This window comes from Saimiri boliviensis, chromosome 2, assembly GCF_048565385.1.
Source record: "Saimiri boliviensis isolate mSaiBol1 chromosome 2, mSaiBol1.pri, whole genome shotgun sequence".
Taxonomy (NCBI): Eukaryota; Metazoa; Chordata; class Mammalia; order Primates; family Cebidae; genus Saimiri; species Saimiri boliviensis.
Window position 1 is genome coordinate 68,718,414 of NC_133450.1, and position 26,981 is coordinate 68,745,394.

The following is a 26,981-nucleotide window of genomic DNA, read 5'->3' on the forward strand; positions in this document are numbered from 1 at the left end:
GATTTTCAATAAAATTTTATATGTATATCAGCAAATAATAAAACAAAAAACAAAAACAAAAAAAAGAACAAAACAGCACCAGGAACCTATGTAAAATTTCATCATACAATTTCTATGCAAGGTGCTTGATTATGTAAAACTGTTCAAATTGTTCATAAAAAATTGAGTGGGATTTTCCATTGATATTTCAGATATTCAAATCAATACAACCTATATTCTGAGTATCAATCTGAAATGCACAGGTAAAGATGTGAACCCTTCACACAGTGTTGAAGATATGTTGCAATCTGTACTTGCATTGGCATTGCTTTCTTCAGAGTTAGGCTGCCTTCATGAGAAATATCTTCTATCCCTGAGAGATCAGCTACATCAAGATGGCTCATCAGCTAAATCACGCTGGTCAAAATACCTAGTAAAAAAAATAATTTGTAAAGATATTAACTGTTGCATTATTTTTAATAGCCAAAGACCAAAAGCAACCCAAATGTCCATCAATAAGAGACTGGTTAAATAAGCTACAGTACAACTATGTAGTGGAAAATTATGAAGCCATAAAAGGGAATGAGGAAGATATTTATACTACTACTAAATATACCAGGATTTATTAAGTGAAAAAAATGAAGTACAAAACAGATTGTTTTGTATGCTACCTTATGTGAGTATGTGTAGGATTGCAAATATACATGTTTGCTTATATATTTCTTTTCCTTTTTTTTTTTTTGGAGACAAGGTCTCACTTTGTCACCGAGGCTAGAGTGCAGTGGCACGATCATGTCTCATTGCCCGGACTGGTCTTGAACTCCTGGGGTCAAACAATTTTCCAGCCTCAGCCTCTCAGAGTGCTGGGATTATAGGCATGAGCCACTGCATCTGGCCTACTTATATTTTTAAAAAGAAACAATGAATGAAAGGATAAAACAAAAGTTAATAGTAACATGGTTAACTAGAGGAGAAAGGAGAAAAGAGACTAATGAGGATAAAGATAGATGCTAAAATACTCCAAATGTACCTTGAATTATATATAATTTTAACTTTGGCAAGGTAACTATTTTATGTAATTAAAAGACCAGATTAAATAAAAAGGAAAATCACTAATCAAATTCTATCATGGCTCACTGAACTCTTGAACTCCTGGACTCAAGCAATCCTCCCACCTTGGCCTCCCAAAGCACTGGGATTACAGGTATGAGTCACTGCGCCTGGCTTTTTTTTCCTTTGAGATGGAATTTCCCTCTGGTTGCCCAGGCTGGAGTACAATTGCACTATCTCAGCTCACTGCAACCTCCGCCTCCTGGGTTCAAGTGATTCTCTTGCCTCAGTCTCCTGAGTAGCTGGGATTACAGGCATGTGCTACCATGCCTGGGTAATTTCTGTATTTTTAGTAGAGGCAGGGTTTCACCATGTTGGCCAGGCTAGCCTTGAACTCCTGACCTCAGGTAATCCATCTGCTTTGGCTTCTCAAAGTGCTGGGAACAGGCTTGAACCACAGCACCCGGCCCTTTCTTTCTTAAGTTTCAAATCTTTTTTTTTTTTTTTTTGAGACGGAGTTTCACTTTTGTTACCCAGGCTGGAGCGCAATAGCGCGATCTCGGCTCACCACAACCTACGCCTCCTGGGTTCAGGCAATTCTCCTGCCTCAGCCTCCTGAGTAGCTGGGATTACAGGCACGCACCACCACGCCCAGCTAATTTTTGTATTTTTAGTAGAGACGGGGTTTCATCATGTTGACCAGGATGGTCTGGATCTCTTGACCTCGTGATCCATCCGCCTCGGCCTCCCAAAGTGCTGGGATTACAGGCTTGAGCCACCGCGCCCGGCCCAAGTTTCATATCTTTATGTCTTGTTTTGTAAAGCTGTTAGCTTCACAATCTTCTTTAGTCTAGAACTCTTTTTCCATTTTTATCTAACTTTTTGAGAGTAAAAAATACACTTGAATGTTTTTGCTTTCATAATTGCATAATACTGTAAAATCTCAATGGATTGGCAGTCAGAAGCTATACTTAAGTTTCAGATTTCATTTATTACTGGTTTGCTGAGCCATCAATTACTTAACCTTTCCAAATCTGTGTCATTATCTGTAAAAGGAAAAAGAAAATCAAGTCCAACAGAGCTGAAATGATAATATGTATTAAAACAAAACCAACAAAACACAACTCTGAGCTACTGTAAAGGGTAGAGATACTATACATAAAATAACTAGGGCAATGCTATATCATTTCATTTAACTGCTACTACCAACAGATGAGGTAGGCATTAGCTTCATTTGTGATCAGCATAGTTAAAAGCTTAGCTCTGGGGTCAAGTTGCCTGGGTTTGGATCCTAACTCTACCACTTACTAGTTTTGTGATGGGAGTAATGTTATTTAACCTCTTTCTGCCATGGTTTCCTCATCTGTAAACTGGTAACAGTATCCACCTTATGAGGATCAAATGGGCTCCTTAGTAAGGAGAATGCTTGGCACAAATTGTCCAGTAAATGTTAATTTTCATTAGCAGCATAATTATTATAGATCAAGAAACTAGATATTGAATATGTGAAAATATGGACACTTACTTGCCTTCTCAATATTTAAGTATATTATGAAGCTTTAAAAAGGTACTGGCATTGGAATAAAAACCCTTATGATCTATGGAATAAAAATATGTCCAGGAGGAGACCTAAAATAAGTATGTAAGTGTTTTATTTAGAATTTAGAATATGAAAAAGTTTTCAGGCTGGGAGTGTTGGCTCATGCCTGTAATCCCAATACTTTGGGAGGACAAGGCAGGCAGATTGCTTGAGGTCCAGAGTTCAAGACCAGCCTGGCCAATATGGTGAAACCCCGTCTTCACAAAAATACAGAAATTAGCCGGGCACGATGGCGGGTGTCTGTAATCCCAGCTACTCGGAAGGCTGAAGTGGGAAAATCACTTGAACCTGGAAGGTGGAGGTTGCAGTGAGCCAAGATGGTGCCATTGCACTCCAGCCTGGACAACAGACTGAGACTCTGTTTAAAAAAAAAAAGAAAAAGTTTTCAAATAAATTCCAAGAAAATTTTTTATGTAGGAAATGAAATCAAACAGATACTAAATAAAAATATGCCACAACTGAAAATGAACACAAGACATAGGCAATTAAAAAAAAATGAAGGCTGAGTGCAGTGGCTTATGCCAGTAATCCCACCACTCTGGGAGGCTTAGGTGGGAAGATCGCTTGAGCTGAGGAGTTTTCAGACCAGCCTGGACAACACAGTGAGACCCTGTCTCCACAAATTTTTTTTTTTAATTAGCTGGTTGTGGTGGTGCATGCTTGTGGTCCAACTAGCTACTCAGGAGGCTGAGGTAGGAGGATCACTGGAGCCTGGAAGTTAAAGCTGTAATGAGCTGTGATTGTGCCACTGCACCCTAGCTATAGCAACAGAGTGAGACCTGGTCTCAAAAAAACCAACTAAACAAAAAACAAATGTAATAAATGTGTTCTACCCTCACTGACCTCATTGATATACAAATAATCAAGAAGCCAAGGATTAACTATACCTGCTAACCAAGCAGATTAATAAATTCAAAGCAGGAACCCTCTCATCATCTTTGCTATCCTAAAAAAAAAAAAAAAAGAAAAAGAAAAATTTAAATATTGTCCCTGTTATTTTTGAAATAAATAATGTGAAACATGAAACATGAAAACTTTAAGATAGTAATCATTATGTGGAAATAGGAGCCGTCAAAGAAAAAGGAGAACACTGTAGATAAATGATTCCTTAAGAAACAAGACTATCTTTTACAGATTCTGAATAGGGAAAAAAAATAAGAGTGGAGTGATCTAAGTTGGGGGAAATTTTTCCCTGGTTCCTACTAGAAGAACAATAAGAATCCTGTGTACAGTACAGCGATGAATATATATATTATATATTCATATTAATATATACATGAATATATATAATAGTGATGAATATATATGAATATATATATTCATATTCATATATATATCACTATACAGCCAAAACACAAGACTCTTATTGTTCCTCTCATTATATAAGTATATGAAGATCTATATATTCTATATATGAATATATATAATGTATATATATTCATCACTGTACAGTCAAGACACAGGATTCTTATTGTTCTTCTATATATATATTCATTACTGAATATATATATATACTCATTACTGAATATATATACTCGTTACTGAATTACATGTATTCATTACTGAATATACATACTCATTACTGAATATCTATGTATATATATAAATGAATATATATATGGTTCACCATATATGCCTATGTTTTAAGGAACTCACAATCAAGAAAGTGAAATCTTGGCTTCCAGGATAAGTCATACCAGAAAATATTCTAGGTCAGGCTTCTGAATTAAAATGCAGGCAATTTCTGAACTTTATTTATGAGATAGAGTCTTGCTCTGTCGCCAGGCTGGAGTGCAGTGGCGTGATCTCAGCTCACTGCAACTTCTGCCTCCCAGGTTCAAGTGATTCTTCTGCCTCAGCCTCCCAAGTAGCTGGGACTGCAGGCAATTGCCACCATGCCCAGCTAATTTTTGTATCTTTAGTAGAGACAGGGTTACACCATGTTGGCCAGGATGGTCTCAATCTCTTGACCTCGTGATCCACCCGCCTTGGTCTCCCAAAGTGCTGGGGTGTGAGCTGCCATGCCTGGCCTATTTATTTATTTATTTAAGACAGAGTCTCACTCTGTCACCCAGGCTGGAGTGCAGTGGTATGTTCTTGGCTTACTGCAGTCTCTGCCTCCTAGGTTCAAGTGATTCTTCTGCCTCAGCCTCCTGAGTAGCTGGTATTACAGGCGTGCGCCATCACGCCTGGGTATTTTTTGTATTTTCAGTAGAGATGGGGTTTCACCATGTTGGCCAGGCTGGTCTTGAACTCCTGACCTCAGGTGATCCACCCGCTTCATCATCGCAAAATGCTGGGATTACAGGTGTGAGCCACCATGCACAGTCTGAACTATATATTTTTAGAAGTTCACTTTAAATATTTGTTAAAATGACAGGTTTAAGACACATGGAAGGTAGTGGTATAAAATATGAACTTTATACATTTCAAGGAAAAGTCACAATAATCTCAGTAATGTTACAGCAGACATATTTAATTCAAATTTGAGACACACTTCCATGTTCAATTCTTTTTTTTTTTTTTTTGAGACAGAGTTTTGCTCTGTTGCTAGGCTGGAGTGCAGTGGCGCGATCTCGGCTCACTGTAACCTCTGCCTCCTGGGTTCAAGCGATTCCCCTGTCTCAGCCTCCCAAGTAGCTGGGACTATAGGTGCACACCACCATGCCCAGCTAATTTTTTGTAGTTTAGTAGAGACGGGGTTTCACCATGTTGGCCAGAATGGTCTCAAACTCCTGACCTCATGATCTGCCTGCCTCAGCCTCCTAGTGTGCTGGGATTACAGGTGTGAGCCACTGTGCCCAGCTGCATGTTAAGTTCTTTGATGTAGCAAGCATTATATGGAATAAAGCTGAAGAAAACATCTGCTAGCAGTACAGATGATAAAATACCACATATTAGCTAATCTGGAAGGAAAAAATGTATTAAGTGCCATACACAGGATATAAAGTATGCTGGAAAAACAAGATGGAGAGATTCTTTCTAGTTCTTAGGTTCAGGAAAGTATTATAGCATGTGGTGGAATATGAACCAGATCACAAAAAGCAAATGGTATTTAAATGCAAATTGAGAGTGGAAAGGGACTTCTGTAGAGGGAAAAAAAGTCTAGAAACAAAGCACAGGGAACACTTAGTGAACAGTAAGCACAGTTTTTCCTGGAGCACAGTCTATATAAATGTTAGTTTGGGCCATATCATGGAAGATCAATGAAAATATTTTGGGCTGGACACAACACCTGTAATCCCGGCACTTTGAAAGCCCTGGGGCGGCAGATTGCTTGAGGCCAGGAGATTGAGATCAGCCTGGGCAACATGGCAAAACCCCATCTCTACAAAATAAAAATTAGGCAAGTATGGTGGTACATGCCTGCGGTCTCAGCTATGTTAAGAGCCGGAGGTGGGAGGATTACCTGAGCCTGAGGAGGTTGAGGCCGCAGTGAGCTGTGATTGCACCACTCCATTCCAGCCTGGGCAACAGAGTGAGACCCTAACTTGTGGGAAAAAAAAGAAAAAAATTTTGGAGTGGTGAATGCACATTCTGGGGCTGGAGAAGGAGGGAGGAAAGAAAAATCAAAACTGGGCTTCATCTGGCATTAGATTAATTTACACAGTAATGGTAGAGGCATGAGTTAGAGGAAGGGTCTGACTGGAGAAATTCAAAACAATTACTATGCCCAGGAGTGCTGGTTGATGACTCTGGCTTCCTGTGTCTCCCTACTATTTATCAACAGAAGCTCATTTTTAGCTAGACATACTTGTGCCCAGGCAAAAAGAAACATTTCCTAAAGTTCTTTATGGCCATGTGACTAAATTCTGGCCAATGAGCTATATAGCCAGATATGCCTGGGGAACCTTTGAGAAGGTTATTTAGAGAGGATGGGCTGCTTCTTTCCAGTTGCCTATATCAAAATATTATGGCTGGCTGGGCACGATGGCACACGCCTGTAATCCCAGCACTTTGGGAGGCTGCGGCGGGCGGATCACCTGAGGTCAGGAGTTCAAGACCAGCCTGGCCAACATTGTGAAACCCTGTCTCTACTAAAAATATAAAAATTAGCCAGGCATGGTGGTGGATGCCTTTAATCCCAGCTACTTGGGAGGCTAAGACAGGAGAATTATTTGAACTAGGGAGATGGAGGTTCCAGTGAGCTGAGATCACGCCACTGCACTCCAGCCTAGGCAACAAGAGCAAGACTTCGCCGGGCGCGGTGGCTCAAGCCTGTAATCCCAGCACTTTGGGAGGCCGAGGCGGGTGGATCACGAGGTAAAGAGATCGAGACCATCCTGGTCAACATGGTGAAACCCCGTCTCTACTAAAAATACAAAAAATTAGCTGGGCATGGTGGCACGTGCCTGTAATCCCAGCTACTCAGGAGGCTGAGGCAGGAGAATTGCCTGAACCCAGGAGGCGGAGGTTGCGGTGAGCCGAGATCGCGCCATTGCACTCCAGCCTGGGTAACAAGAGCGAAACTCCGTCTCAAAAAAAAAAAAAAAAAAAAAATCTCAAAAAACTATAGCTGAAGCTACAGCAGCCATCATGGATCATGAGATGAACATAAGGATGAAAGCCACATATGACAAAACTCCTGCCATCTTAGTAAAAATCTAATTTTTTTCTTTTGAGAGAGTCTTGCTCTGTTACCCATTGCTGGGGTGCAACGGCACAGTCTCGGCTCACTGCAACCTCCGCCTTCTGGATTCAAGCAATTCTCCTCCTCAGTCTCCCAAGTAGCTGGGATTACAGGTGCGTGCCACAATGCCTGGCTAATTTTTGTATTTTTAGTAGATTCTGGGTTTCACCACATTGAACAGGCTGCTCTTGAACTCCTAACCTAGTGATCCACCTGCCTCGACCTCCTAAAGTACTGGGATTACAGGCATGAACCACTGTGCCTGGCCGTAAAAATCTAATTTTTTTACTTACTTTTTTATTGAGACAGAGTCTCACTCTGTTGCCCTGGCTAGAGAGCAGTGGCACAATCTCAGCTCACTGCAACCTCCGCCTTCCAGGTTCAAACGATTCTCCTGCCTCAGCCACCTGAGTAGCTGGGATTACAGGTGTCCACCACAATGCCTAGCTAATTTTTGTATTTTTAGTAGAGATGTGGTTTCACCACGTTGGCCAGGCTGGTCTCAAACTCCTGACTTCAGGTGATTCACCCACCTCAGCCTCCCAAAGTGCTGGGAACAGGTGTGAGCCACCTCACCCGGTCCAAACTTTCTTTATCTGAGAAAAACATTTCCACTTTATTTAAGCTACAATTATTTTGGGCTTTTCTGTTATAAGCACAAATCTAATTGCAACCAATAAAATATTCCATGTGTTTTCCTATTTCATTGAACTCTTTCTTTAGCACCATATAAATCTGTGAGTGCTTTTAATTTTAAACTTACCACTAAGAGCCTCACTTCAGAGCACCTTCTTGCAAGCTGCCGAATCAGTGAATGAGCCTCAGGTAATAAAGGCTTTTCAAGACAAGCCAATAAAGCATAAAGCCATCTTCCCTAAAAAAAATTCAAAAAGGTAATATTTAGACAAATAGTGAAGCAGAAGTTTATTTTAAATGTCCAATGTTATGCCTGATTATCTGCTATGAATAAATTCATAGAACATTTAACTATATTAGTTTGGGTATAGACAACAAAGCATCATTTGGAAGGCCAGGTGTTATCTTTTGTATCCCATAACTATAGACACAAGACACTGGATACCTGAAAATATTCCCTGATCTCCAAGAGTTCATTTCAGATATTCTTACGACAGGAAGTTCTCATTTGTAAGCAGAAAACTACATTAAGATGAATATAAATACTTGAAAAAATTAAGATACTTTTTTTCTTTGTTCTGTATGGACAGATATACAAGTCATTTTATAATTGTATAATTTTGTCCTCTGGGGCATACAAAGGAACTATACTGTAGATGAAATAATTTTTTGACACTTCTATAAATACTTTGACAGGCTGAATTTATCCCCACTCCCTTTTAAAATAGGTTTTTCCATTACAAAATAAATACATATTTGATGTGGAGAAACTGTGAAGAATACCACAAGCACAAGAAAAAACAAACCTGCAGTTCAAACATTCCAGATAAAACTTTGACTCACTTTTAAAATGTTCTTCTTTTTCCTATTCATATGTACAACTTTTTTTTTTTTTTTTTTTTTTTTTGGACAGAGTTTCACTCTTGTTGCCCAGGCTGGAGTGCAACAGCATGATCTCAGTTCACTGGAACCTCTGTCTCCTGGGTTCAAGCGATTATCCTGTCGCAGCCTCCCAAGTAGCTGGAATTACAGGCATGCGCCATCACGCCTGGCTAATTTTGTATTTTTTTGTAGAGATGGGGTTTCCACCATGTTGGTCAGGCTGGTCTTGAACTCCTGACCTCAAGTGATCCACCCACCTCAACCTCCCAAAGTGGTGGGATTACAGGCGTGAGCCACTGTGTCTGGCTGTATGACTTTTTTTCAATAAAATTTCATCAGTTGTAATATCACCTTGTAGCCATCTTTTTTATTTACAATACATATAAAATGTTTCCCATGTTGTTTTGTCCTTTTTTTTTCTGAGATGGAATCTCCCTCTGTCACCCAGGCTGGAATGCAGTGGTGCCATCTTGGCTTACTGCAACCTCTGCCTCCCAGGTTGAAGCAGTCCTCCTGCCTCAGCCTCCTGAGAGACTGAGACAAGAGGCACCCACCACCATACCCAGCTAATATATTTTTAGTACAGATGGGGTTTTACCATGTTGGCCAGGCTGGTATCGAACTCCTGACCTCAAGTGATCGTGCCCGCCTTGGCCTCCCGAAGTGCTGGGATTACAGGCGTGAGCCACCCCACTCAGCCATCCCATGTAGTTAAATGGGATTAACAAGGCAATGTTAAGTGCCTTGTTCAGAGTATTTAATAACATTACCTTGTTTAATCCCATTTGACAACATGGGGAAAGTTTATTAAGTATTGCAAGTAAAATGGTGACAAAGAGTATATATACTCATCAAACTTTTTCAGATATGATCACCAGATTGTATCCTGGAAAGGTTATACCAAATTTGTATTTCCATCAGTAGTGTATACAACTTCTTTTATTCTTAGCAACATATTACTTTGGGGAAACCTAAAAAATATTAGGGCAAAATTTAAATAGCAATTTATATAACACACTAAATTAGTTCCTCAGGCAAACCCAAATCAATAGTAAGACTTTTTCTTACATAAAAAGACTCAAATCCAGGTTTCTTTTACAAATTGTGGAAATAATTTTTCTATAAAAAATTATACATGTCAACTGGACTCAAATTTTAAGGGATACACTTACTATGTAAAGCTAGCATTCAAACATTAAATATCCTCTACACTTGTCTGCAGTAAGATAAGCAGTTTGTACCTTGTACCAAGATATAAATCAACTCTTTCATTGACTTTTTTTTTTTCCTCAAAGCAAGACTTTCTCAATGAAGGAGGTAGTATGTTGATTTACATTCTAGTGTTTCTTATTTGACTACAAAGAAGCATACTTCAGATTAAACATATATATACACACATACATACACATATATAAATATAAATACTGGACAGTTGCAGTGGCTCATGCCTGTAATCCCAGCACTTTTGAGAGGTGGAGGCGGGTAGATTACTTGAGGTCAGGAGTTCAAGACCAGTCTGGCCAACATGGAGAAAGCCCATCTCTACAAAAATTCAAAAGTTAGCTGGGCTTGGTGGTACGACCCTGCAGTCCCAGCTACTTGGGAGTCTGAGGGAGGAGAACTGCTTGAACCCAGGAGGTGGAGGTTGCAGTGAGCCGAGATTGTACCACTGCACTCCAGCCTGGGCAACAAAGGGAGACTCCATCTCAAAAAATAAATAAATAAATAAATAAACAAATAAATAAATAAAATACTGTAGCGTCACATCTCAAATGTAAGTACAGTCATGCGTCACTTAATGAAGGGGATATATTCTGAGAAATACGTTAGGTGATTTTGTCCCTGGATGAGCGTCATAAGTATACTTACATAAACCTAGATGGTATAGTCTACTACACACCTAGACTACATTGCATAGCCAATTGCTCCTAGGCTACAAACATATACAGCACATTACTGTACTGAATACTGTAGGCAACTGTAACATAATGGTAAACATTTGTGCATCCAAAAACCCCACATAATGTTTTTTTAAGATAGGATCTCACTCTGTCACTCAGGCTAAAGTGCAGTGGCACAATGATGGCTCACTGCAGCATCAACCTCCATGGCCTTAGGTGATCCTCCTGCCTCAGCCTCCCCAGTAGCTGGGATTACAGGTGTGAGCCACTGTGCCCAGCTGCATCTAACCATATTTAAACACTGAAAAGGAGCTGAGCTCAGTGGCTCATGCCTATAATACAAACAGTTTGTGAGGCCAAGTTGGGAGGAACACTTGAGCCTAGGAGTTTGAGATCAGCCTGGGAAACACAGTGACACCTCATCTCTATTTAAAAAACACAAAAGACCATGCATGGTGGCTCATGCCTGTAATCCCCAGCACTCTGGGAGGCTGAGGAGGGAGGATCATTTGGACTCAGTTAAACATCAGCCTGGGCAACATAGTGAGATCTTATCTCTAGTAAAAATAATAATTAGCTGGCTCTGGTTGCGTGCACTTGTAGTCCTAGCTACCCAGGAGGCTGAGGAAGGAGGATTGCATGAGTTGGGGAGATCAAGGTTGCAGTGAGCTATGACTGTAATACTGCATTCCAGCCTGGGTAACAGAGTGAGACCTTGTCTCAAAAGAAAAGAAAAAGGTGCAGTAAAAATACAGCATTATAATCCTATGGGAGCACCACTGTATATGTGGCCCATTCTTGACCTAAAATGTCTAATTTTTGCCTACATTATGAAAAGAAAAAGATGCAATACTACCAATTCCGGAGTAAAGTCTCTTTCTCCAAACCAATTACTCAGATATTCCAAGACACTAGTTACTGTTGCCTAAAAAAAAAAAAAGGAGGTGGGTAGAGAAGAGTTGTATTAACAATAAAACACGAATTCAACATAAGTTTCATTAAGTTTATTTACAAAGCAACTCTGATGTTTAAAATGACCTCATTCTTTAAACTTTCTAAGAAAACTAATTAGTTTGACTCTAGTTAGTTTGATTTGATGGCTTATCCAGTGAGGCTTTTTTTTTTTTGAGATAAGAGTCTCCCTCTGTTGTCCAGGCTGGAGTTCAGTGGTGCTATCTTGGCTCACTGCAATCTCTGCCTCCCAGGTTCAAGCAATTCTTCTGCCTCAACTTTCCGAGTAGCTGGGAGTACAGGTACGTACCATCATGTCCAGCTAGTTTTTGTATTTTTAGTAGAGACAGATTTCTCCATGTTGGTCAGGCTGGTCTCAATCTCCTGACCTCGTGATCTGCCTACCTTGGCCTCCTAATGTGCTGGGATTACAGGCGTGAACCACTACACCCGGCCTTTTTTTTTTTCCCCTTGAGATGAAGTTTTACTGTTTTTGCTCAGGCTGGAGTGCAATGGTGCGATCTCGGCTCACTGCAACCTCCACCTCCTGGGTTCAAGTGATTTTCCTGCCTCAGCCTCCCCAGTAGCTGGAATTACAGGCATGCACCACCTCGCCCAGCTAATTTTTGTATTTTTAGTAGACAGGGTTTCTCCATGTTGGTCAGGTTAGTCTCGAACTCCTGACCTCAGGCGATCTGCCTGCCTTGGCCTCCCAAAGTGTAGGGATTACAGGTGTAAGCCACTGCACCCAGCCCCAGAGAGGCTTTTAAAACAAGTATTTTCACACTTTCAAATATCAACTAACATCTTGGTTTAAATCTGAGGATTTAGTTTCTAACTATTAATAATTTAGTTTGTAACTACTTAAAAAACTTCACAAGGTTAAAAAAGGATTTATTTGTGGCCAGGTGCAGTGGTTCACGCCTGTAATCCCAGCACTTTGGGAGCCTGAGGCAGGCAGAGCACTTGAGGTCAGTGGTGGTGAGTGCCTGTAGTCCCAGCTACTTGGGAGGCTGAGGCAGGAGAATTGCTTGAACCTGGGAGGCAGAGGCTGCCGTGGGCTGAGATCCTGCCACTTCACTCCAGCCTGGGCAAAAGAGCAAAACTGTCTAAAAAAAAAGATGTATTTGTAAAAATACCATCAGTTTATTTCCAAATTGAAATTAAAGTACAAATCTGAAGAAAAAAAATAGCTAGAGAAAGATCTGTTTTTAAGCTGTACAGATGGATTTATCAAACTCTTGAAAATATTCCTTGGTTTATTCAAATACAGTTGATGCTTACAACAAAAATCACACTGATGATATTTATTATGACTGCTACAATATCTTAATTCAAATGATTAAGGAAGTAAAACTGTCAGCTTGTTTATTATTTCCAATAGAATATCGCCCACAAAAAAAAATTGTCAGCTGGGCCCAGTGGTTCACACCTGTATTCCCAGTACTTTGGGAGGCTGAGGTAGGAGGATCGCTTGAGCCCAGGAGTTCCAGACCAGCCTGGGCAACATAGAGAGAACTTGTCTCTACAAAAAATAAACAAATAAAATTAGCTAGGCATGGTAGCCCATGCCTCTGGTCTCAGCTACTCAGGAGGCTGAGGTGGGAGGAATGCCTGAGCCCCAGAGTACAAGCCTGCAGTGAGCCAAGGATCACACCACTGTACTCCAGCCTGGGCAACAGAATGAGACCCTGCTTTAAAAAAAAAAAAAAAAGGCCGGGCACGGTGGCTCAAGCCTGTAATCCCAGCACTTTGGGAGGCCGAGGCGGGTGGATCACAAGGTCAAGAGATCGAGACCATCCTGGTCAACATGGTGAAACCCCGTCTCTACTGAAAATACAAAAAATTAGCTGGGCATGGTGGCACGTGCCTGTAATCCCAGCTACTCAGGAGGCTGAGGCAGGAGAATTGCTTGAACCCAGGATGCGGAGGTTGCAGTGAGCTGAGATCGCGCCATTGCACTCCAGCCTGGGTAACAAGAGCGAAACTCCGTCTCAAAAAAAAAAAAAAAAAAAAAAAAAAACCAAAACAAACAAACAAACAAACAAAAGCCGGGCGCGGTGGCTCAAGCCTGTAATCCCAGCACTTTGGGAGGCCGAGGCAGGTGGATCACGAGGTCAAGAAATCGAGAACATCCTGGTCAACATGGTGAAACCCCATCTCTACTAAAAATACAAAAAATTAGCTGGGCATGGTGGCGTGTGCCTGTAATCCCAGCTACTCAGGAGGCTGAGGCAGGAGAATTGCCTGAACCCAGGAGGCGGAGGTTGCGGTGAGCCGAGATCGTGCCATTGCACTCCAGCCTGGGTAACAAGAGCAAAACTCTGTCTCAAAAAAAAAAAAAAAGTCTTCCAAAGGTACCCAGTGCTATATGAAGGTAAAACTAAATTTTTATTTAGTTTTTAAATGAATAACAGCGTCTTTACTCCTAAAAAACAGAAGAACCAAACTCCATAATTCTCCCCTTTGATCCAAGAAATTATGTATTTCAATCTTAACAGAATGTATAGGACATCTAGAACTAGAAATAGCAATCTAATCTTAGTACGGATGGCCCTGAACTTGCAATGGGGTTATGTGCTGATAAACACATTGTAAAGCTGAAAATTCCTAAATTGGCCAAGCATGGTGGCTCATGCCTCTAATCCCAGCACTTTGGGAGGCTGAGATGGGCAGATCACTTGAGACCAGGAGTTCGAGACAAACATGGCCAACATGGTGAAACCCCGTCTCTACTAAAAATACAAAAATTAGCCAGGCATGATGGAAAAAAAAATTCCTAAACTGAATCATTGTAAGTCAGGGACCCTGTATTTAATTCAAACCCCAGAGTCTAAGACTTATAACTGAAATCTACAGAAATGAATACTCTGGCCGGGTGCGGTGGCTCAGGCCTGTAATCCTAGTACTTTGGGAGGCTGAGGCGTGCAGATCATCTGAGGTCAGGAGTTCGAGACCAGCCTGACCAACATGGTGAAACTCTATCTCTACTAAAAGGACAAAATTTAGCCAGGTGTGCTGGCACACGGCTGTAATCTCAGCTACTCGGGAGGCTAAGACAGGAGAATCACTTGAATCTGATAGATGGAGGTTGCCATGAGCTGAGATCGTGCCATTGCACTCCAGCCTGGGCAACAGGAGAAAAACTTTGTCTCAAAAAAAAAAAAAGAAACGAAAAAAGAAAAAAAAAGAGAAATAAATACTCTGGCACCATGATTAAGACAGAGCATGAGCTCTGGAGTTAGATATAGCTGGCACTGAATCCCAGTACTGTCATTTACTTGCTGAAAAACCACCTGCAAGTTACTTAACCTCAAATGCTGTTTCCTCATCTATAAAAGTAGTTATCAATAATAACTCTCCATAGAGGGTTGTAGTAAGGATTAAATAAGAACCATTGAAGAGCTTATGACAAAGTCTTGTATATTGTAAGAATTCAGTAAATGTATTAATAATTCAAATACTTTAACACTCAATGCAAACAAAAAAATCCATATATCTTTATCATTAATTTTACCTGATTCATTCTGCTAACAATACTAAGCAAGGGAGGAAAACCAATCTGAAAGAAAAAATGAGACTGAAATTTATCAAATGGTATTAGAAGGAAGAGCTTCATTTTTATTTTTTTCAAACTGGTGAATTTCTTGCCACATTGTTGTTTAGAAACAGAGAACAAATAAAAGAAAATCACTCATTGTCCATTACAATATGACATTCTGGTAACTACTATGTTAGTACTGTGGAAGAAAATAACATCTTAAAATTTGAATACGTAATTAATTTTTTTTTTCAGATGGGGTTTCACTCTGTCACCCAGGCTGGAGTGTGGTGGCATGACCTTGGCTCACTGCAACCTCTGTTTCCTGGGTTCAAGTGATGCTCCCACCTCAGCCTCAAGAGTAGCTAGGACCACAGGTGCATGTCACCATGCTCAAGTAATATTTTTTGTAATTTTGGTAGAGGTGAGGTTTTGCCATGTTGCCCAGGTTGGTCTGGAACTCCTGAGTTAAATGATCTACCTGCCTGGACCTCCCAAAGTGCTGGGATTATAGGAATGAGCCACCTCGCCTGGTCTGAATATGTAAATTTTAAAATAAAGTATAATTTTAGTAACTAAAAGGTTAAAGACTAAAAATTTTTAAAATGATATTACTTGAAAAAACTAAGTTATTAAGTATATTCAATAAAACTGTAACATATTGATAGGATGACATTAGTATGTTGTACACAACATTACAAAATTTTCAGCTAAAGCTAACATTCTCTCTTTTTTTAAAATTTATTTTTTTTATTTTTGTGTTTTAAGATGGGGTTTCACCATGATGGCCAGGCTGGTCTTGAACTCCTGACCTCAGGTGATCCACCCACCTTGGCCTCCCAAAGTCCTAGGATTACAGCCTTGAGCCACCGCGCCCGGCCTAAAGCTAACATTCTCAAGAATTAAGGACATTTCAATTAAAATGACATTTTAAAAACCTAATTTGATTCATATATTAAAAGTACTTTGGAGTCTGAGGCTGCAATTCCTAATTACAAAAATACATTGATTTGTGAGAAACTTAAGAGGATATACATTAAACTCTTACTTACTTAAGGTTTTTTTTTTTTTTTTTTAAATTTTAACATGGTGTATTTTACTTGCCTGTATTCTCTGAAAATAAGCTAAATAAGGAAGTTTTAATTATTTATTAAATTAAAAATTATTTTTGGTCAGCCACAGTGGCTCATGCCTGTAATCTCAGCAGAAGGATTGCTTGAGCCCAAGAGTTCCAGCCCAACCTGGGCAAAATGGCAAAAACGTATTACTAAAAAAAAATTAATAAAAAATTTTATAAAAAATTAAAAATGTTTTCATTAGTAAACTTATCTCTACAAAAAATTAAAAAATTAGCCAGGTGTGGTGGTGCCTGCTGTCCCTGCTATGTGGAGGGCTGATGTGGGAGGATTGCTTGAGCCCAGGAGGTTGAAGGTGTAATGAGCTATGACCTATACCACTGCACTACAGCACAGATGACAGAAGAAGACCCTGTCTCAAAAAGATATATATATATATATATATATAAAGAAAACCATTTTTGAAATGTAACATATATGAAGGATATCATCCAAAAGATCAATTGGTTCTATAGAAAGAGTACCAAATTACCTTCCCTAAGATTTGAGTCTATTTACACTCCTGTATCATGCATAAGAGTGCCTGTTTTCCCAGCTCTTGTTAATATGGTGTATCAAACTTTCTTTGCCAATATGTTACCTGAAAAATAGCACCTTGGCATAGTTAGGTTTTTTTTTTTTTTTTGGAGATGGAGTTTCGCTCTTGTTACCCAGGCTGGAGTGCAATGGCGCGATCTCGGCTCACCGCAACCTCCGCCTCCTGGGTTCAGGCAATTCTCCTGCCTCAGCCTCCTGAGTAGCTGGGATTACAGGCACACACCACCATGCCCAGCTAATGTTTTGTATTTTTAGTAGAGACGGGGTTTCACCTTGTTGACCAGGATGGTCTCGATCTCTCGACCTCGTGATCCACCCGCCTCAGCCTCCCAAAGTGCTGGGATTACAGGCTTGAGCCACCGTGCCCGGCAGGTTATACTTCTATTACAAGTGATTTTTGGCATCTTGTCATATAAGAATAATTTTATTTCCTTCCTGTGAGGTATCTACATCCTTTGCCTGTTTTTTCTTGGGCAGGGGAGGGGTGATTCTTGTTTTTTTTATTGATAATTGGAGCTCTTTCAATCTTTGGGAAAAATTAGTGTTCAATGGGAAAAACACAATGGGCATCATATAGCAAATAATAAATACCTGTTGAACTGAAGAGAACAACACGATATAGGGAGTAAGCACTAATGCAGAGGCACACACTGGGTTCTAAAGAACACCTGCAAGCTTGGGGGCAGGTGAATCCGAAAGGACAAGAAGTTGGCTCCATAACTTATGATTAAAGCCACGTGAATTTTAAACATATCTTCAATATTTCATCTTCAGATTAGGTGATTTACTTTATTTTTTACAAGCCCATGAAGTGACATATGTGATTATGTGTTTTAAAGCACCTAATTGTGTCGTTTTCCATTTTTTCCCTGGCTACTCATAACAGTTTGCCCGATGCCTCGTCATTTTTAAAAAACCTCAATCTTATCCAACTCATAAAATGATTACCAAGCCAAATATAAGGGCTATGAAGTCAACCTAAAAAAAGTTACGGCTGCTTTGTTAGGATGAAGAGCTAAGTCTGGGTTGGCAAACATTTTCTATCAAGAGTCAGACAGCAAATATTTAGGCTTTGCAGGCCACGTACAGTCTCAGTCACATATTATTGATTTCTTTTTTACAACTCTTTAAAAACTTAAAAAACATCCATAGCTCATGGGATATATAAAAAAGGCCAAGGACTGGACTTGGCCCAGGATGTAGTTTGCTGACCCCTTACATTAAGTGATGCACCAAAATTAAAATGCTTTTTGTTCTGTTTATTGACATAGCCCTTACTTGTACATAATCTATTCCAGGACTTTCATTTGTGGCTGGTCCAACAGCACCGTCAGCACATAACTTTTCACCCAGACAAAATTTCTTCCAGCCTTCTTCATCTTCAGATTTTGGCTAAAAAAAAAAAAAAAAAAAAAGACAAAAACAAAAACAGATTTATTCCAGTGTTATTTATTAATTTTTACACAGAACAGTAAATAAAATAAGTTAGGGTCTCCCACATTCCCATTACCTCAACCCAAAGATAGGGTGCCAGTTACGGGGAGAATCTCTGTCCCCAACATTTGTATTTTAAGACCCTAACCTCCAGTACCTCAGTATTTATGTATTTGGATTAAAGAAGTGATTAAGTTAAATTGAGACCATTAGGGTCAGCCCTAATCCAATATTACTAGTGTCCTTGTAAGAGGAAATGTGAACTCACAAAGAAACACCAGGGACTCCCACACACAGAGAAAAGAGAAGGTGGCCATATGCAAGCCATGGAAAAAGCCTTAGAAGAGACCAGCCTTAGGTTGGGCATGGTGGTTCATGCCTGTAATCTCAACACTTTGGGAGGCCTAGATGGGCGGATCACGTGAGGTCAGGAGTTCGAGACTAGCCTGGCCAACATGGTGAAACCCTACCTTTTTTTGGTACTAAAAATACAAAAAAAAAATTAGCTGAGCATGGTGGCGCACACCTGTAATCCCAGCTACTCGGAGGCTGAGGCAAGAAAATTACTTGAAGCCAGGAGGTGGAGGATGCAGTGAGCTGAGATCATGTCATTGCACTCTAGCCTGGGCAACAAGAGTGAAACTCTGTCAAAAAAAAAAAAAAAAAAAAAAAAAAAAGAAGAGACCAACCCTGCTGCCACCTTCTTCTTGGACTTTCAACCTTCAAGACTGTGAGAAAATAAATTTCTGTTGTTTAAGCCACCTAGTCTGTTACGGCAGCCCTGGCAAACATAGTGCCTAAGTGGCTATACAATATGTGGGACATGTTGTTTTTCTTATTTTATTATTACATTTTTTTTTTTTTGAGACGGAGTTTCGCTCTTGTTACCCAGGCTGGAGTGCAATGGCCCGATCTCGGCTCACCGCAACCTCCGCCTCCTGGGTTCAGGCAATTCTCCTGCCTCAGCTTCCTGAGCAGCTGGGATTACAGGCACACGCCACCATGCCCAGCTAATTTTTTGTATTTTTAGTAGAGACGGGGTTTCACCATATTGACCAGGATGGTCTCGATCTCTTGACCTCGTGATCCACCCGCCTCGGCCTCCCAAAGTGCTGGGATTACAGGCTTGAGCCACCGCGCCCGGCCTATTATTACATTTTTTGAGTCAGGGTCTTGCTCGGTCACCCAGGTTGGAGTGCAGAGGTATGATTACAGTTCATGGCAGTCTGAATCTCCCAGGCTCAAGCAATTCTGCCACCTGAGCCTCTTGGGTAGCTGAGATTACAGGCACGTACCACCACGCCTGGCTAATTTTAAATTTTTTTGCAGAGATAGGTGTCTCAACTATGTTGCCCAGGCTTGTCTCAAACTCCTGGCCTCAAGCAATTCTTCTGCTTTGGCTTCCCAAAGTGCTGCGATACAAGTGTGAGCCACTGTGCCCAGCCACGACGTGTTTAGTTTGGACCAGACTAATGGACACTGATGGATAAGGGTGTGTCCAAAAGAGGATGATAAAGACAGAAACAAGTATGGGGGAAAAATGCACCAAGAATGCTTAATGGAATGAAGGATATTTATCCCATATACAGAGACATGATTACATATTTGACATGTTTGAAGGACTGTCCAATCAAAGAAGAAACAGATCTACTCTATGCTGCCAGACAGAAAAAGCAGGACTAGTTGGGAGAAGCATTCAGCTCAAATAACCTCCTTAAAACAACTTTTATTTTCCCCCCCGGGAATAAATAGCTTTCATTAAATCCTCAGCATGGATCACCTGAGGTCAGGAGTTCAAGACCAGCCTGGCCAATATGGTGAAACCTTGTCTCTACTAAAAATACAAAATTGGCCAGGTACAGTAGTGGGTGCCTCTAATTCCAGCTATTCGGGAGGCTGAGGCAGAATTGCTAGAACCTGGGAGGCAGAGGTTACAGTGAGCCAAGATCGTGCCATTGCACTCCAGTCTGGGCAATAAGAGTGAAATCCATCTCAAAATAAAATAAAATAAAATAAAATAAAACAAAACCTCAGGATGATCATGAGACACTAAAAAGTTAAACCCTATTGTCTTGGAACAAAGTATCTACCTTTTCCTATCACTCCATTAGGTCAGAAGTTGTTTCTGTTTCAGTTAGTACTGAATATCCTGATTATTAAATATAGTACCTGCTTAATAAATTATTGGATCAATTAATAAATATTTATGTTTTCACACAGTTTCCATCAGAGTGTACTTTATTTATTTTTTTAATAATTTAAATAGAAATAGGGTTTTGCCATGTTGTCCAGGCTGGTCTTGAACTCCTGAGTACAGGTGATCTGCCTGCTTCAGCTTCCCCAAGTGCTGGGATTACAGGCATGAGCCACCGTGCCTGGCCCAGAGTATACTTTAAAATATTTTCATTTTATTATGTATATGATGTTTACATTTGCCATGATAGACATCTATAATTGCCACATAATATTCCAATGTTCTGATGGGCCATAGTTTATTGCATCAATTATGTTAGGTCATTTCCATTTTTGACAAAATTTTATCAAGTCATGTTACTGATGTGGTTTTCTTTTTTTGAGACGGAGTCTTGTTCTGTCACCAGGCTGGAGCGCATGATCTCAGCTCGCTGCAACCTCTGCCTCCCAGGTTCAAGTGATTCTACTGCCTCAGCGTCTAGAGTAGCTGGGACTACAGGTGTGTGTCATCATGCCCAGCTAATTTTTGAACTTTTAGTAGAGACAAGGTTTCACTGTATTGGCCAGGATGGTCTCAATCTCTTGACCTCCTGATCCTCCTGCCTCAGCCTCCCAAAGTGCTGGGATTACAGGTGTGAGCCACCGTGCCTTGCCGTGGCTTCTTTTTTAATTAGTGGGCATGCACCCAAAAGCCCTTCCACTGAGTAAGAAAAAAATATATTTACCTACCTGTCCCGGTCCCTACTACATACATATACCCTTCTGACTAGGAAGGCACCATTACATAGTCAAAGGCACAAAGGCTTTAGAGACAGCCTTGAGTTGGAACCCTAAGCACACCTTTTGTGTGTGTATGTGCACATGCTTCTTTGATAGAAGGACTAGCTATACCTTTTACGAGTTAAGTCCTTTGGCAAGTGATAAGTTACTTCCCTTAACACTTTTCCTGGAGCAGAGCTTCCAAATGGTATGCAGAAGCATACAGAGATGCCATATACTGAATCTCTCAGCTTTCAGCTAGTTTCAGGAAGAATATGCAAGCCGTCATTTATTCTAATGTGTCACCTGTAAAAGATATCAGGAAGCACTGTCTATAGGCAGCTCCTAAAATCTAAAATCTATGAACTACCTGAAACTAAAATTTTGTGCATAGGTGCATTTTTTCCCCTCTGAAGATAAATAGCTTTCATTAGGTCCTCAGAAAAAAATATGAAATCCCCTAAAAGGTTAAAAGCTACTGTCTTGAGACAATGTATCATCTTTCCAACTCCTTTTTTCATTTTGTAGACCTGATATATCTACTGAAGAGCTTAAAATTATATCTAAAGATAAAATGTAGGACATATGCATGACAGTATACATGTCAGGCTTCACTTATATGTCACTGCAATTGTGATGTAGACTCATCACATTGAGTAGAAGCAGAATCATTTACAAGTTCTGTAAATGTGTGGGTTTACTGCATGGCACTATCACCTCATCAGGAAAATCCATTAAGTCTTTATTCAATCTTTTTGTAAATACTAAAAATGTATTAATTTCCTAGAAAGTAAATGCCTAGAAGAATCCTTAAAAACTTGTAGAAGCTTCGCAGTCACCTATCCAAAGTCCCCTAAGATATTGTGAATTAAAATTGACATGAAAGGCTGGGTACAGTAGCTCATGCCTGTAATCTAGCACTCTGGGAGGCTAAGGCAGGAGGATCACTTGAGCCCAGGCGTAAGAGACCAGCCTGGATAACATAGGGAGATCTTGTCTCTACAAAAAATTTAAAAAATTAGATGGGCATGGTGGTATGTGCCTTTAGTTTATGTTACTTGGGAGTCTGAGGTGGGAGGATCACTTGAGCCCATGAGGTCGAGGCTGCAGTGAGCTGTGATTGTGCAATTGCACTTCACCCTGGGAGACAGAGGAAGACCCTGTCTCAAAAAAAAAAAAAAAAAAAAAATTGTCATGAAAATCTATATTTTTCAGGCTACTAATGTAATGGAATTGTTACTATTAATGGTATACTGAAAAGAATAACTGAATAGGAAGTGAAATAACACTGAATAGGAAGTGAATCTTTAAAGACTGGAAGTAAATGTAGATTCTTTCAATCAGGTATACATTGTACAACTTAAAACTGAGAAACTTACATACCATGGTCACATTACTATCCAACTGTTGTGATTTCCAGTGACTTCTATGTTTGTTCACATTCTAAAGGAAGAAAAGTTAGACATTAGACGGTACTCTTCAAAAAATGGGTAACTGAAAACAAATAAGTTTCTGCACAAAATTTTAACCATCTAAAACTTGGAAAATCAGAAGAGTGGGAGAGGGTGAGGTATAAAAGACTACTTAATGGGTACAGAGTATGCTGCTTGGGTGATGAGTGCACCAAAAGCTCAGAAATCACCACTAAAGAACTCATGCATGTAACCAAAACCCACCTGTTCCCCCAGACTGTTGAAATAAATAAAATAAATAAAACTTATACAATGTTTCACACTGTATTATGTCTAACAATTATAATAATTTGGTAATTCATGAATACTCTGTATACTTTAGGATCACAAATTTTATTTTTCTAACTACAGTCTAGGAACAGAAATAAGTCCAACAGAGGCTTAATTAGATTAAACATGACACTTTACCTGTCGAACAGTTGAAAACTGTGTGACTTGTTGCTGTTGCCACTGAAGTGTTGGTGAATAACCTTCAGGGGCAGGTTGGCATCCTGAAAGCTAGAGATCAGTTTACAAATATTAGGATTAACATTAGTGTCAAAACTAGTATCTCATGCCTCTGCAAAGCAAAGTAAAACCAAGATAAAGTGTATAATAAAGGTTATACAAGAAAAATGAAATACAGCCGAGTGCAGTGGCTCATGCCTGTAATCCATCACGTTGGGAGGCTGAGGCAAGTGGATCGCCTGAGGTCAGGAGTTTGAGACTAGCCTGGCCAACATAGCGAAACACCGTCTCTACAAAAAGTACAAAAAATTAGCTGGATATAGTGGTGGGCACCTGTAATCCCAGCTACTAGGGAGGCTGAGGCAGGAGAATCGCTTGAACCCAGCAGGTGGAGGCTGCAGTGAACTGAGATCATGCCACTGCACCCCAGCCTGGGCAACAAGAGCAAAATTCCATTGCAAAGAAAAAAAAAAAAAAGAAGAAGAAAAGAAAATATTTTTTGCAGATGTAAAAAAGTAGACATTTCACTTTACTATTTATATCCCAGTTAAAAATATTAGGGAAAGAGCCTTAGTCAATTTAATAAGAGAAATGTAGAAAGGCTTATACTTGGAGATCCTATGAAATCTAAATGAAATTAGCCCAGAGGATATGATCTAGTCCTACCTGCCTTTCTAGAACATCAAACAGAAACAAAAAGAGAGATATACCCTAAATAAAGAATTTTGGTATGAAATACAGTTACATAGAAGGAATGAGTTTTAGCATACAATAGCACAGTAGAGTGACTATAGTTAACAATAATTTATTGTATGTTTCAAAACAGCTAGAAGATTTGAATGTTCCCAAAACAAAAAAATTATAAATTAGGTGATGGATACCCTAATTACTCTGATTTGATTATTATATATTATATGTATGCATCAAAATATCACATGAACTCCATAAACATGCACAATTATTAGTTTGTCTACATGATAAAGCAAGAAATTATGCTTATTATGTAACAATACAATTAAAAATAAGAACTCTGGTATGGGCAAAATGTACTTAAAGATGCTTAACTTTAAAATGGTTTTCTAAACATTTTAGAAAACAAAGTTTAGAAAGTTCTGGTTTCTAAACAGAAGTTTAGAAAACTTCTGTTTTCTAAAACAGCACATACAGCCTGAGCAACATATCAAGACTTCGCCTCTACAAAAAATACAATTAGCTGGGCATGGTAGCACATGCCTGTTGTCTCAGCTACTGGGGAGACTGAGCTGGGAGGATAGCTTGAGCCCAGGAGTTCAAGTCTGCAGTGAGTTATGATCATGCTACTGTACTCTATTCTGTGCAACAAAGCGAGACTCTGTCTCAATCAATCAATCCATCTATCAAATTAGGTATATAAGACATTCTGTTCCATTAAATGTCCCTCAACTAATGGACATCAACTAATGAGTTGAGACTGTGCCACTGTACTCCAGCCTGGGTGACAGAACAAGACTCTGTCTCAAAAAAATAAATAAATCAACTAAAAAATCCTGAAGAGGAATTCTAGGAAACATTATAGAGTCTGAATTAAAATTTTCTGATGATAAATATCAGATAGAGAAATTACTTTGAACATGAAAAGGAAATTCCTATCAACAATTTAAAATGCCACCTCCTTTAAGCTTAGGTTAAATAGCATCTCCTTAGAAAGACCTTCGCTGGCCAAGTGTGGTGGCTCACACCTGTAATCCCAGCACTTTAGGAGGCTAAGGCAGGCAGATCACTTGAGGTCAGGAGTTCAAGACCAGCCTGGCCAACATGGTAAAACCCCATCTCTACTAAAAAAACAAAAATTAGCTAGGTGTGGTAGCACACGCCTGTAAACCCAGCTACTCAGGAGGCTGAGGCAGGAAACTCTCTTGAACCCGGGAGGCAGAGGTTGCAGTGAGCCAAGATCACACCACTGCACTCCAGCCTGGGTGAAAAAACAAGACTCAAAAAAAAAAAAAGCATGGGGGGGGGGGCGGAAGAGAGACCTTCTATGATTCCTCTATCTACAGTAGTTCTGTCATTTATTATTACATATGCTTATTTTCTTCATAGCAATAGTCACAATATGTAATTATTTGTTTGCTTGTTTACTTTCTGTCTACAAGGGTAGGATCCTTTTTTATCTTATCCTCTGTTATATTCCCAGTGCCTGGCACAACCTAGTTGCTTAATTAAAAATGTGCTGGATAAATAAATAAACGAAAATGTCCACAGTGTGCAAGTAGCTGTAAAAGTGTAAGACATCTGGGTTTCTATTTTGACAAAAAGTGAAACTTTATCAAATTCAGAACATGCAAAGTACACTAGGATTAAACACCAATCCAATAACTGGAAAAGGTTCCTTAAAAAAAAAAAAAAAAAGGAGGGCCCGGTGTAGTGGCTCATGCCTGTAATCCCAGCACTTTGTGAGGCAGAGGTGGGCAGATCACCTGATGTCAGGAGTTCCAGCCTAGCCAACATGGTGAAACTCCATCTCTACTAAAAATACAAAAATTAGCCAGGCGCAGCAGCAGGCACCTGTAATTCCAGCTACTTGGGAGGCTGAGGCAGGAGAATGGCTTGAACCTGGGAGGCGGAGTTTGCAGTAAGCCGAGATCGTGCCACTGCACTCCAGCCTGGATGACAGCAAGACTCTGTCTCAAAAAATTAAATAAAGAGGTCAGGCACAGTGGCTGAAGCCTGTAATCCCAACACTTTGGGAAGCAGAAGTGGGAAGATGGCTTGAGGCCAGGAGTTTCAGACCAGCTGGCAACAGAGACTCCCTCTCTATAAACAAACAAGAAAAAATAGGAGATAGCCTAAGTAACCCATTTAAAGACTCCTTTGAAAGGACAGGATAATGTCCCTGAAGTAAGATGGGCAAGCCACCATAAATGCTAGAGTTACAGAAAGCCTCTTTAGAGGCAGTAAATGCCAGTTGCCTTTCTGGAGGAAAAAGTACAAGCGAATGTCTAACTTTGCAGGGAGTAGTCAAATCTTACACCATGATTGACACTATCGGATACTGTAGGAAGAGCCTTAGTCTTTTAATTGAGGGGTTGGGGGTAATCTCCAGACGGTTAATAAAACTCACAGAAATATTCACACTTTGCTTCCTTTTCAACTTCTTTGGGTCAATTTGAGCTACCACAACATCTGGACATTGAGCTGCTTCGATCCTACAAATAAGTAATAAATGCAAGAAATTAAATTTCTATTGTGCTTTGCTCAGGTGTAGTAAAACTAGCGATCCATTTCCACAGTTTATTGTGAAATTAGAAAAAAAAATTCAGACTTCCACTTGACGTACTAAAGAATATATTTCTGAAATTATCTGGATTGAAAACAAATCTAAGATCACACATCTTGGTACGTTCAATCATGTTAAACAGAAACTCGACCACGTAAGGATGTAATCCAGAATCCTGAACAGACCCGAACTCGCAAGAAACTGGAACGGAAAGAAACGGGACTTTATCGAACGCAGGTCGAGCGGGGCACCGGGGACTGTACCCAGGGGCAGGGCAGACGACCAGCCCACCCACCTAGGGCCAAATCACTCACTGGACCCGCCTCAGGTATTCCTGAGGCGTCCTCGGGGGTACCGAGGGATCGAAACCTTCCGTCAAGTCGCAGGGCTCTACCGGCAATAGCCGAGGCATCAACTCTTCCACTGCGGACTCTGCTGGTACCCACGCCATAGCTTTCAAACCAGCCAGTTCCGCTCAGCGCATGCGCCCACTCTAGGTCACGGCGCAGGCGCACAAGTAGGAACCTTCGCCGCGGAGCTGAGCAAGTGGGTTTAGGGAGCGTTAACTGCGCATGAA

The 26,981-nt window shown here is 40.2% G+C and overlaps 1 protein-coding gene across 6 annotated transcripts; it reads right to left on the reverse strand.

Annotated features, from left to right (window-relative positions):
- Window positions 1-26,903, reverse strand: GEMIN2 (gem nuclear organelle associated protein 2). Of its 6 annotated transcripts, none has more exons than XM_039469445.2 (10): window positions 26,719-26,888; window positions 26,249-26,333; window positions 23,110-23,199; window positions 22,613-22,672; window positions 18,122-18,235; window positions 15,147-15,191; window positions 11,535-11,603; window positions 8,023-8,133; window positions 3,517-3,575; window positions 1-409 (listed from the first exon to the last, which is right to left on the reverse strand). In XM_039469445.2, exons 1-10 carry the CDS (start codon window positions 26,853-26,855, stop codon window positions 370-372), a joined length of 810 nt encoding a protein of 269 aa, XP_039325379.1. In that variant the 5' UTR covers window positions 26,856-26,888; the 3' UTR covers window positions 1-369. The 6 variants fall into 6 exon arrangements, with proteins under 6 accessions (XP_039325379.1, XP_074249644.1, XP_074249642.1 ...); XM_074393543.1 differs by having other exon boundaries at window positions 1-2,075; XM_074393541.1 differs by lacking the exon at window positions 3,517-3,575 and having other exon boundaries at window positions 1-2,987; window positions 26,719-26,903.
- Between the last annotated feature and the right edge of the window lie 78 nt (window positions 26,904-26,981).

Bases quoted from the DNA above. Each gene is read 5' to 3' on its own strand.
- GEMIN2 (XM_074393541.1), bottom strand. From the start codon at position 26,855: ATGGCGTGGGTACCAGCAGAGTCCGCAGTGGAAGAGTTGATGCCTCGG. The intron at 23,200-26,248 runs GTGAGTTTTATT...ACTGATCTCTAG, and splicing joins AGCAAAGTGTGAATATTTCT to CTTTCAGGATGCCAACCTGC. The intron at 18,236-22,612 runs GTATGTAAGTTT...TTTTTTTTTTAG, and splicing joins TGGATAGTAATGTGACCATG to CCAAAATCTGAAGATGAAGA.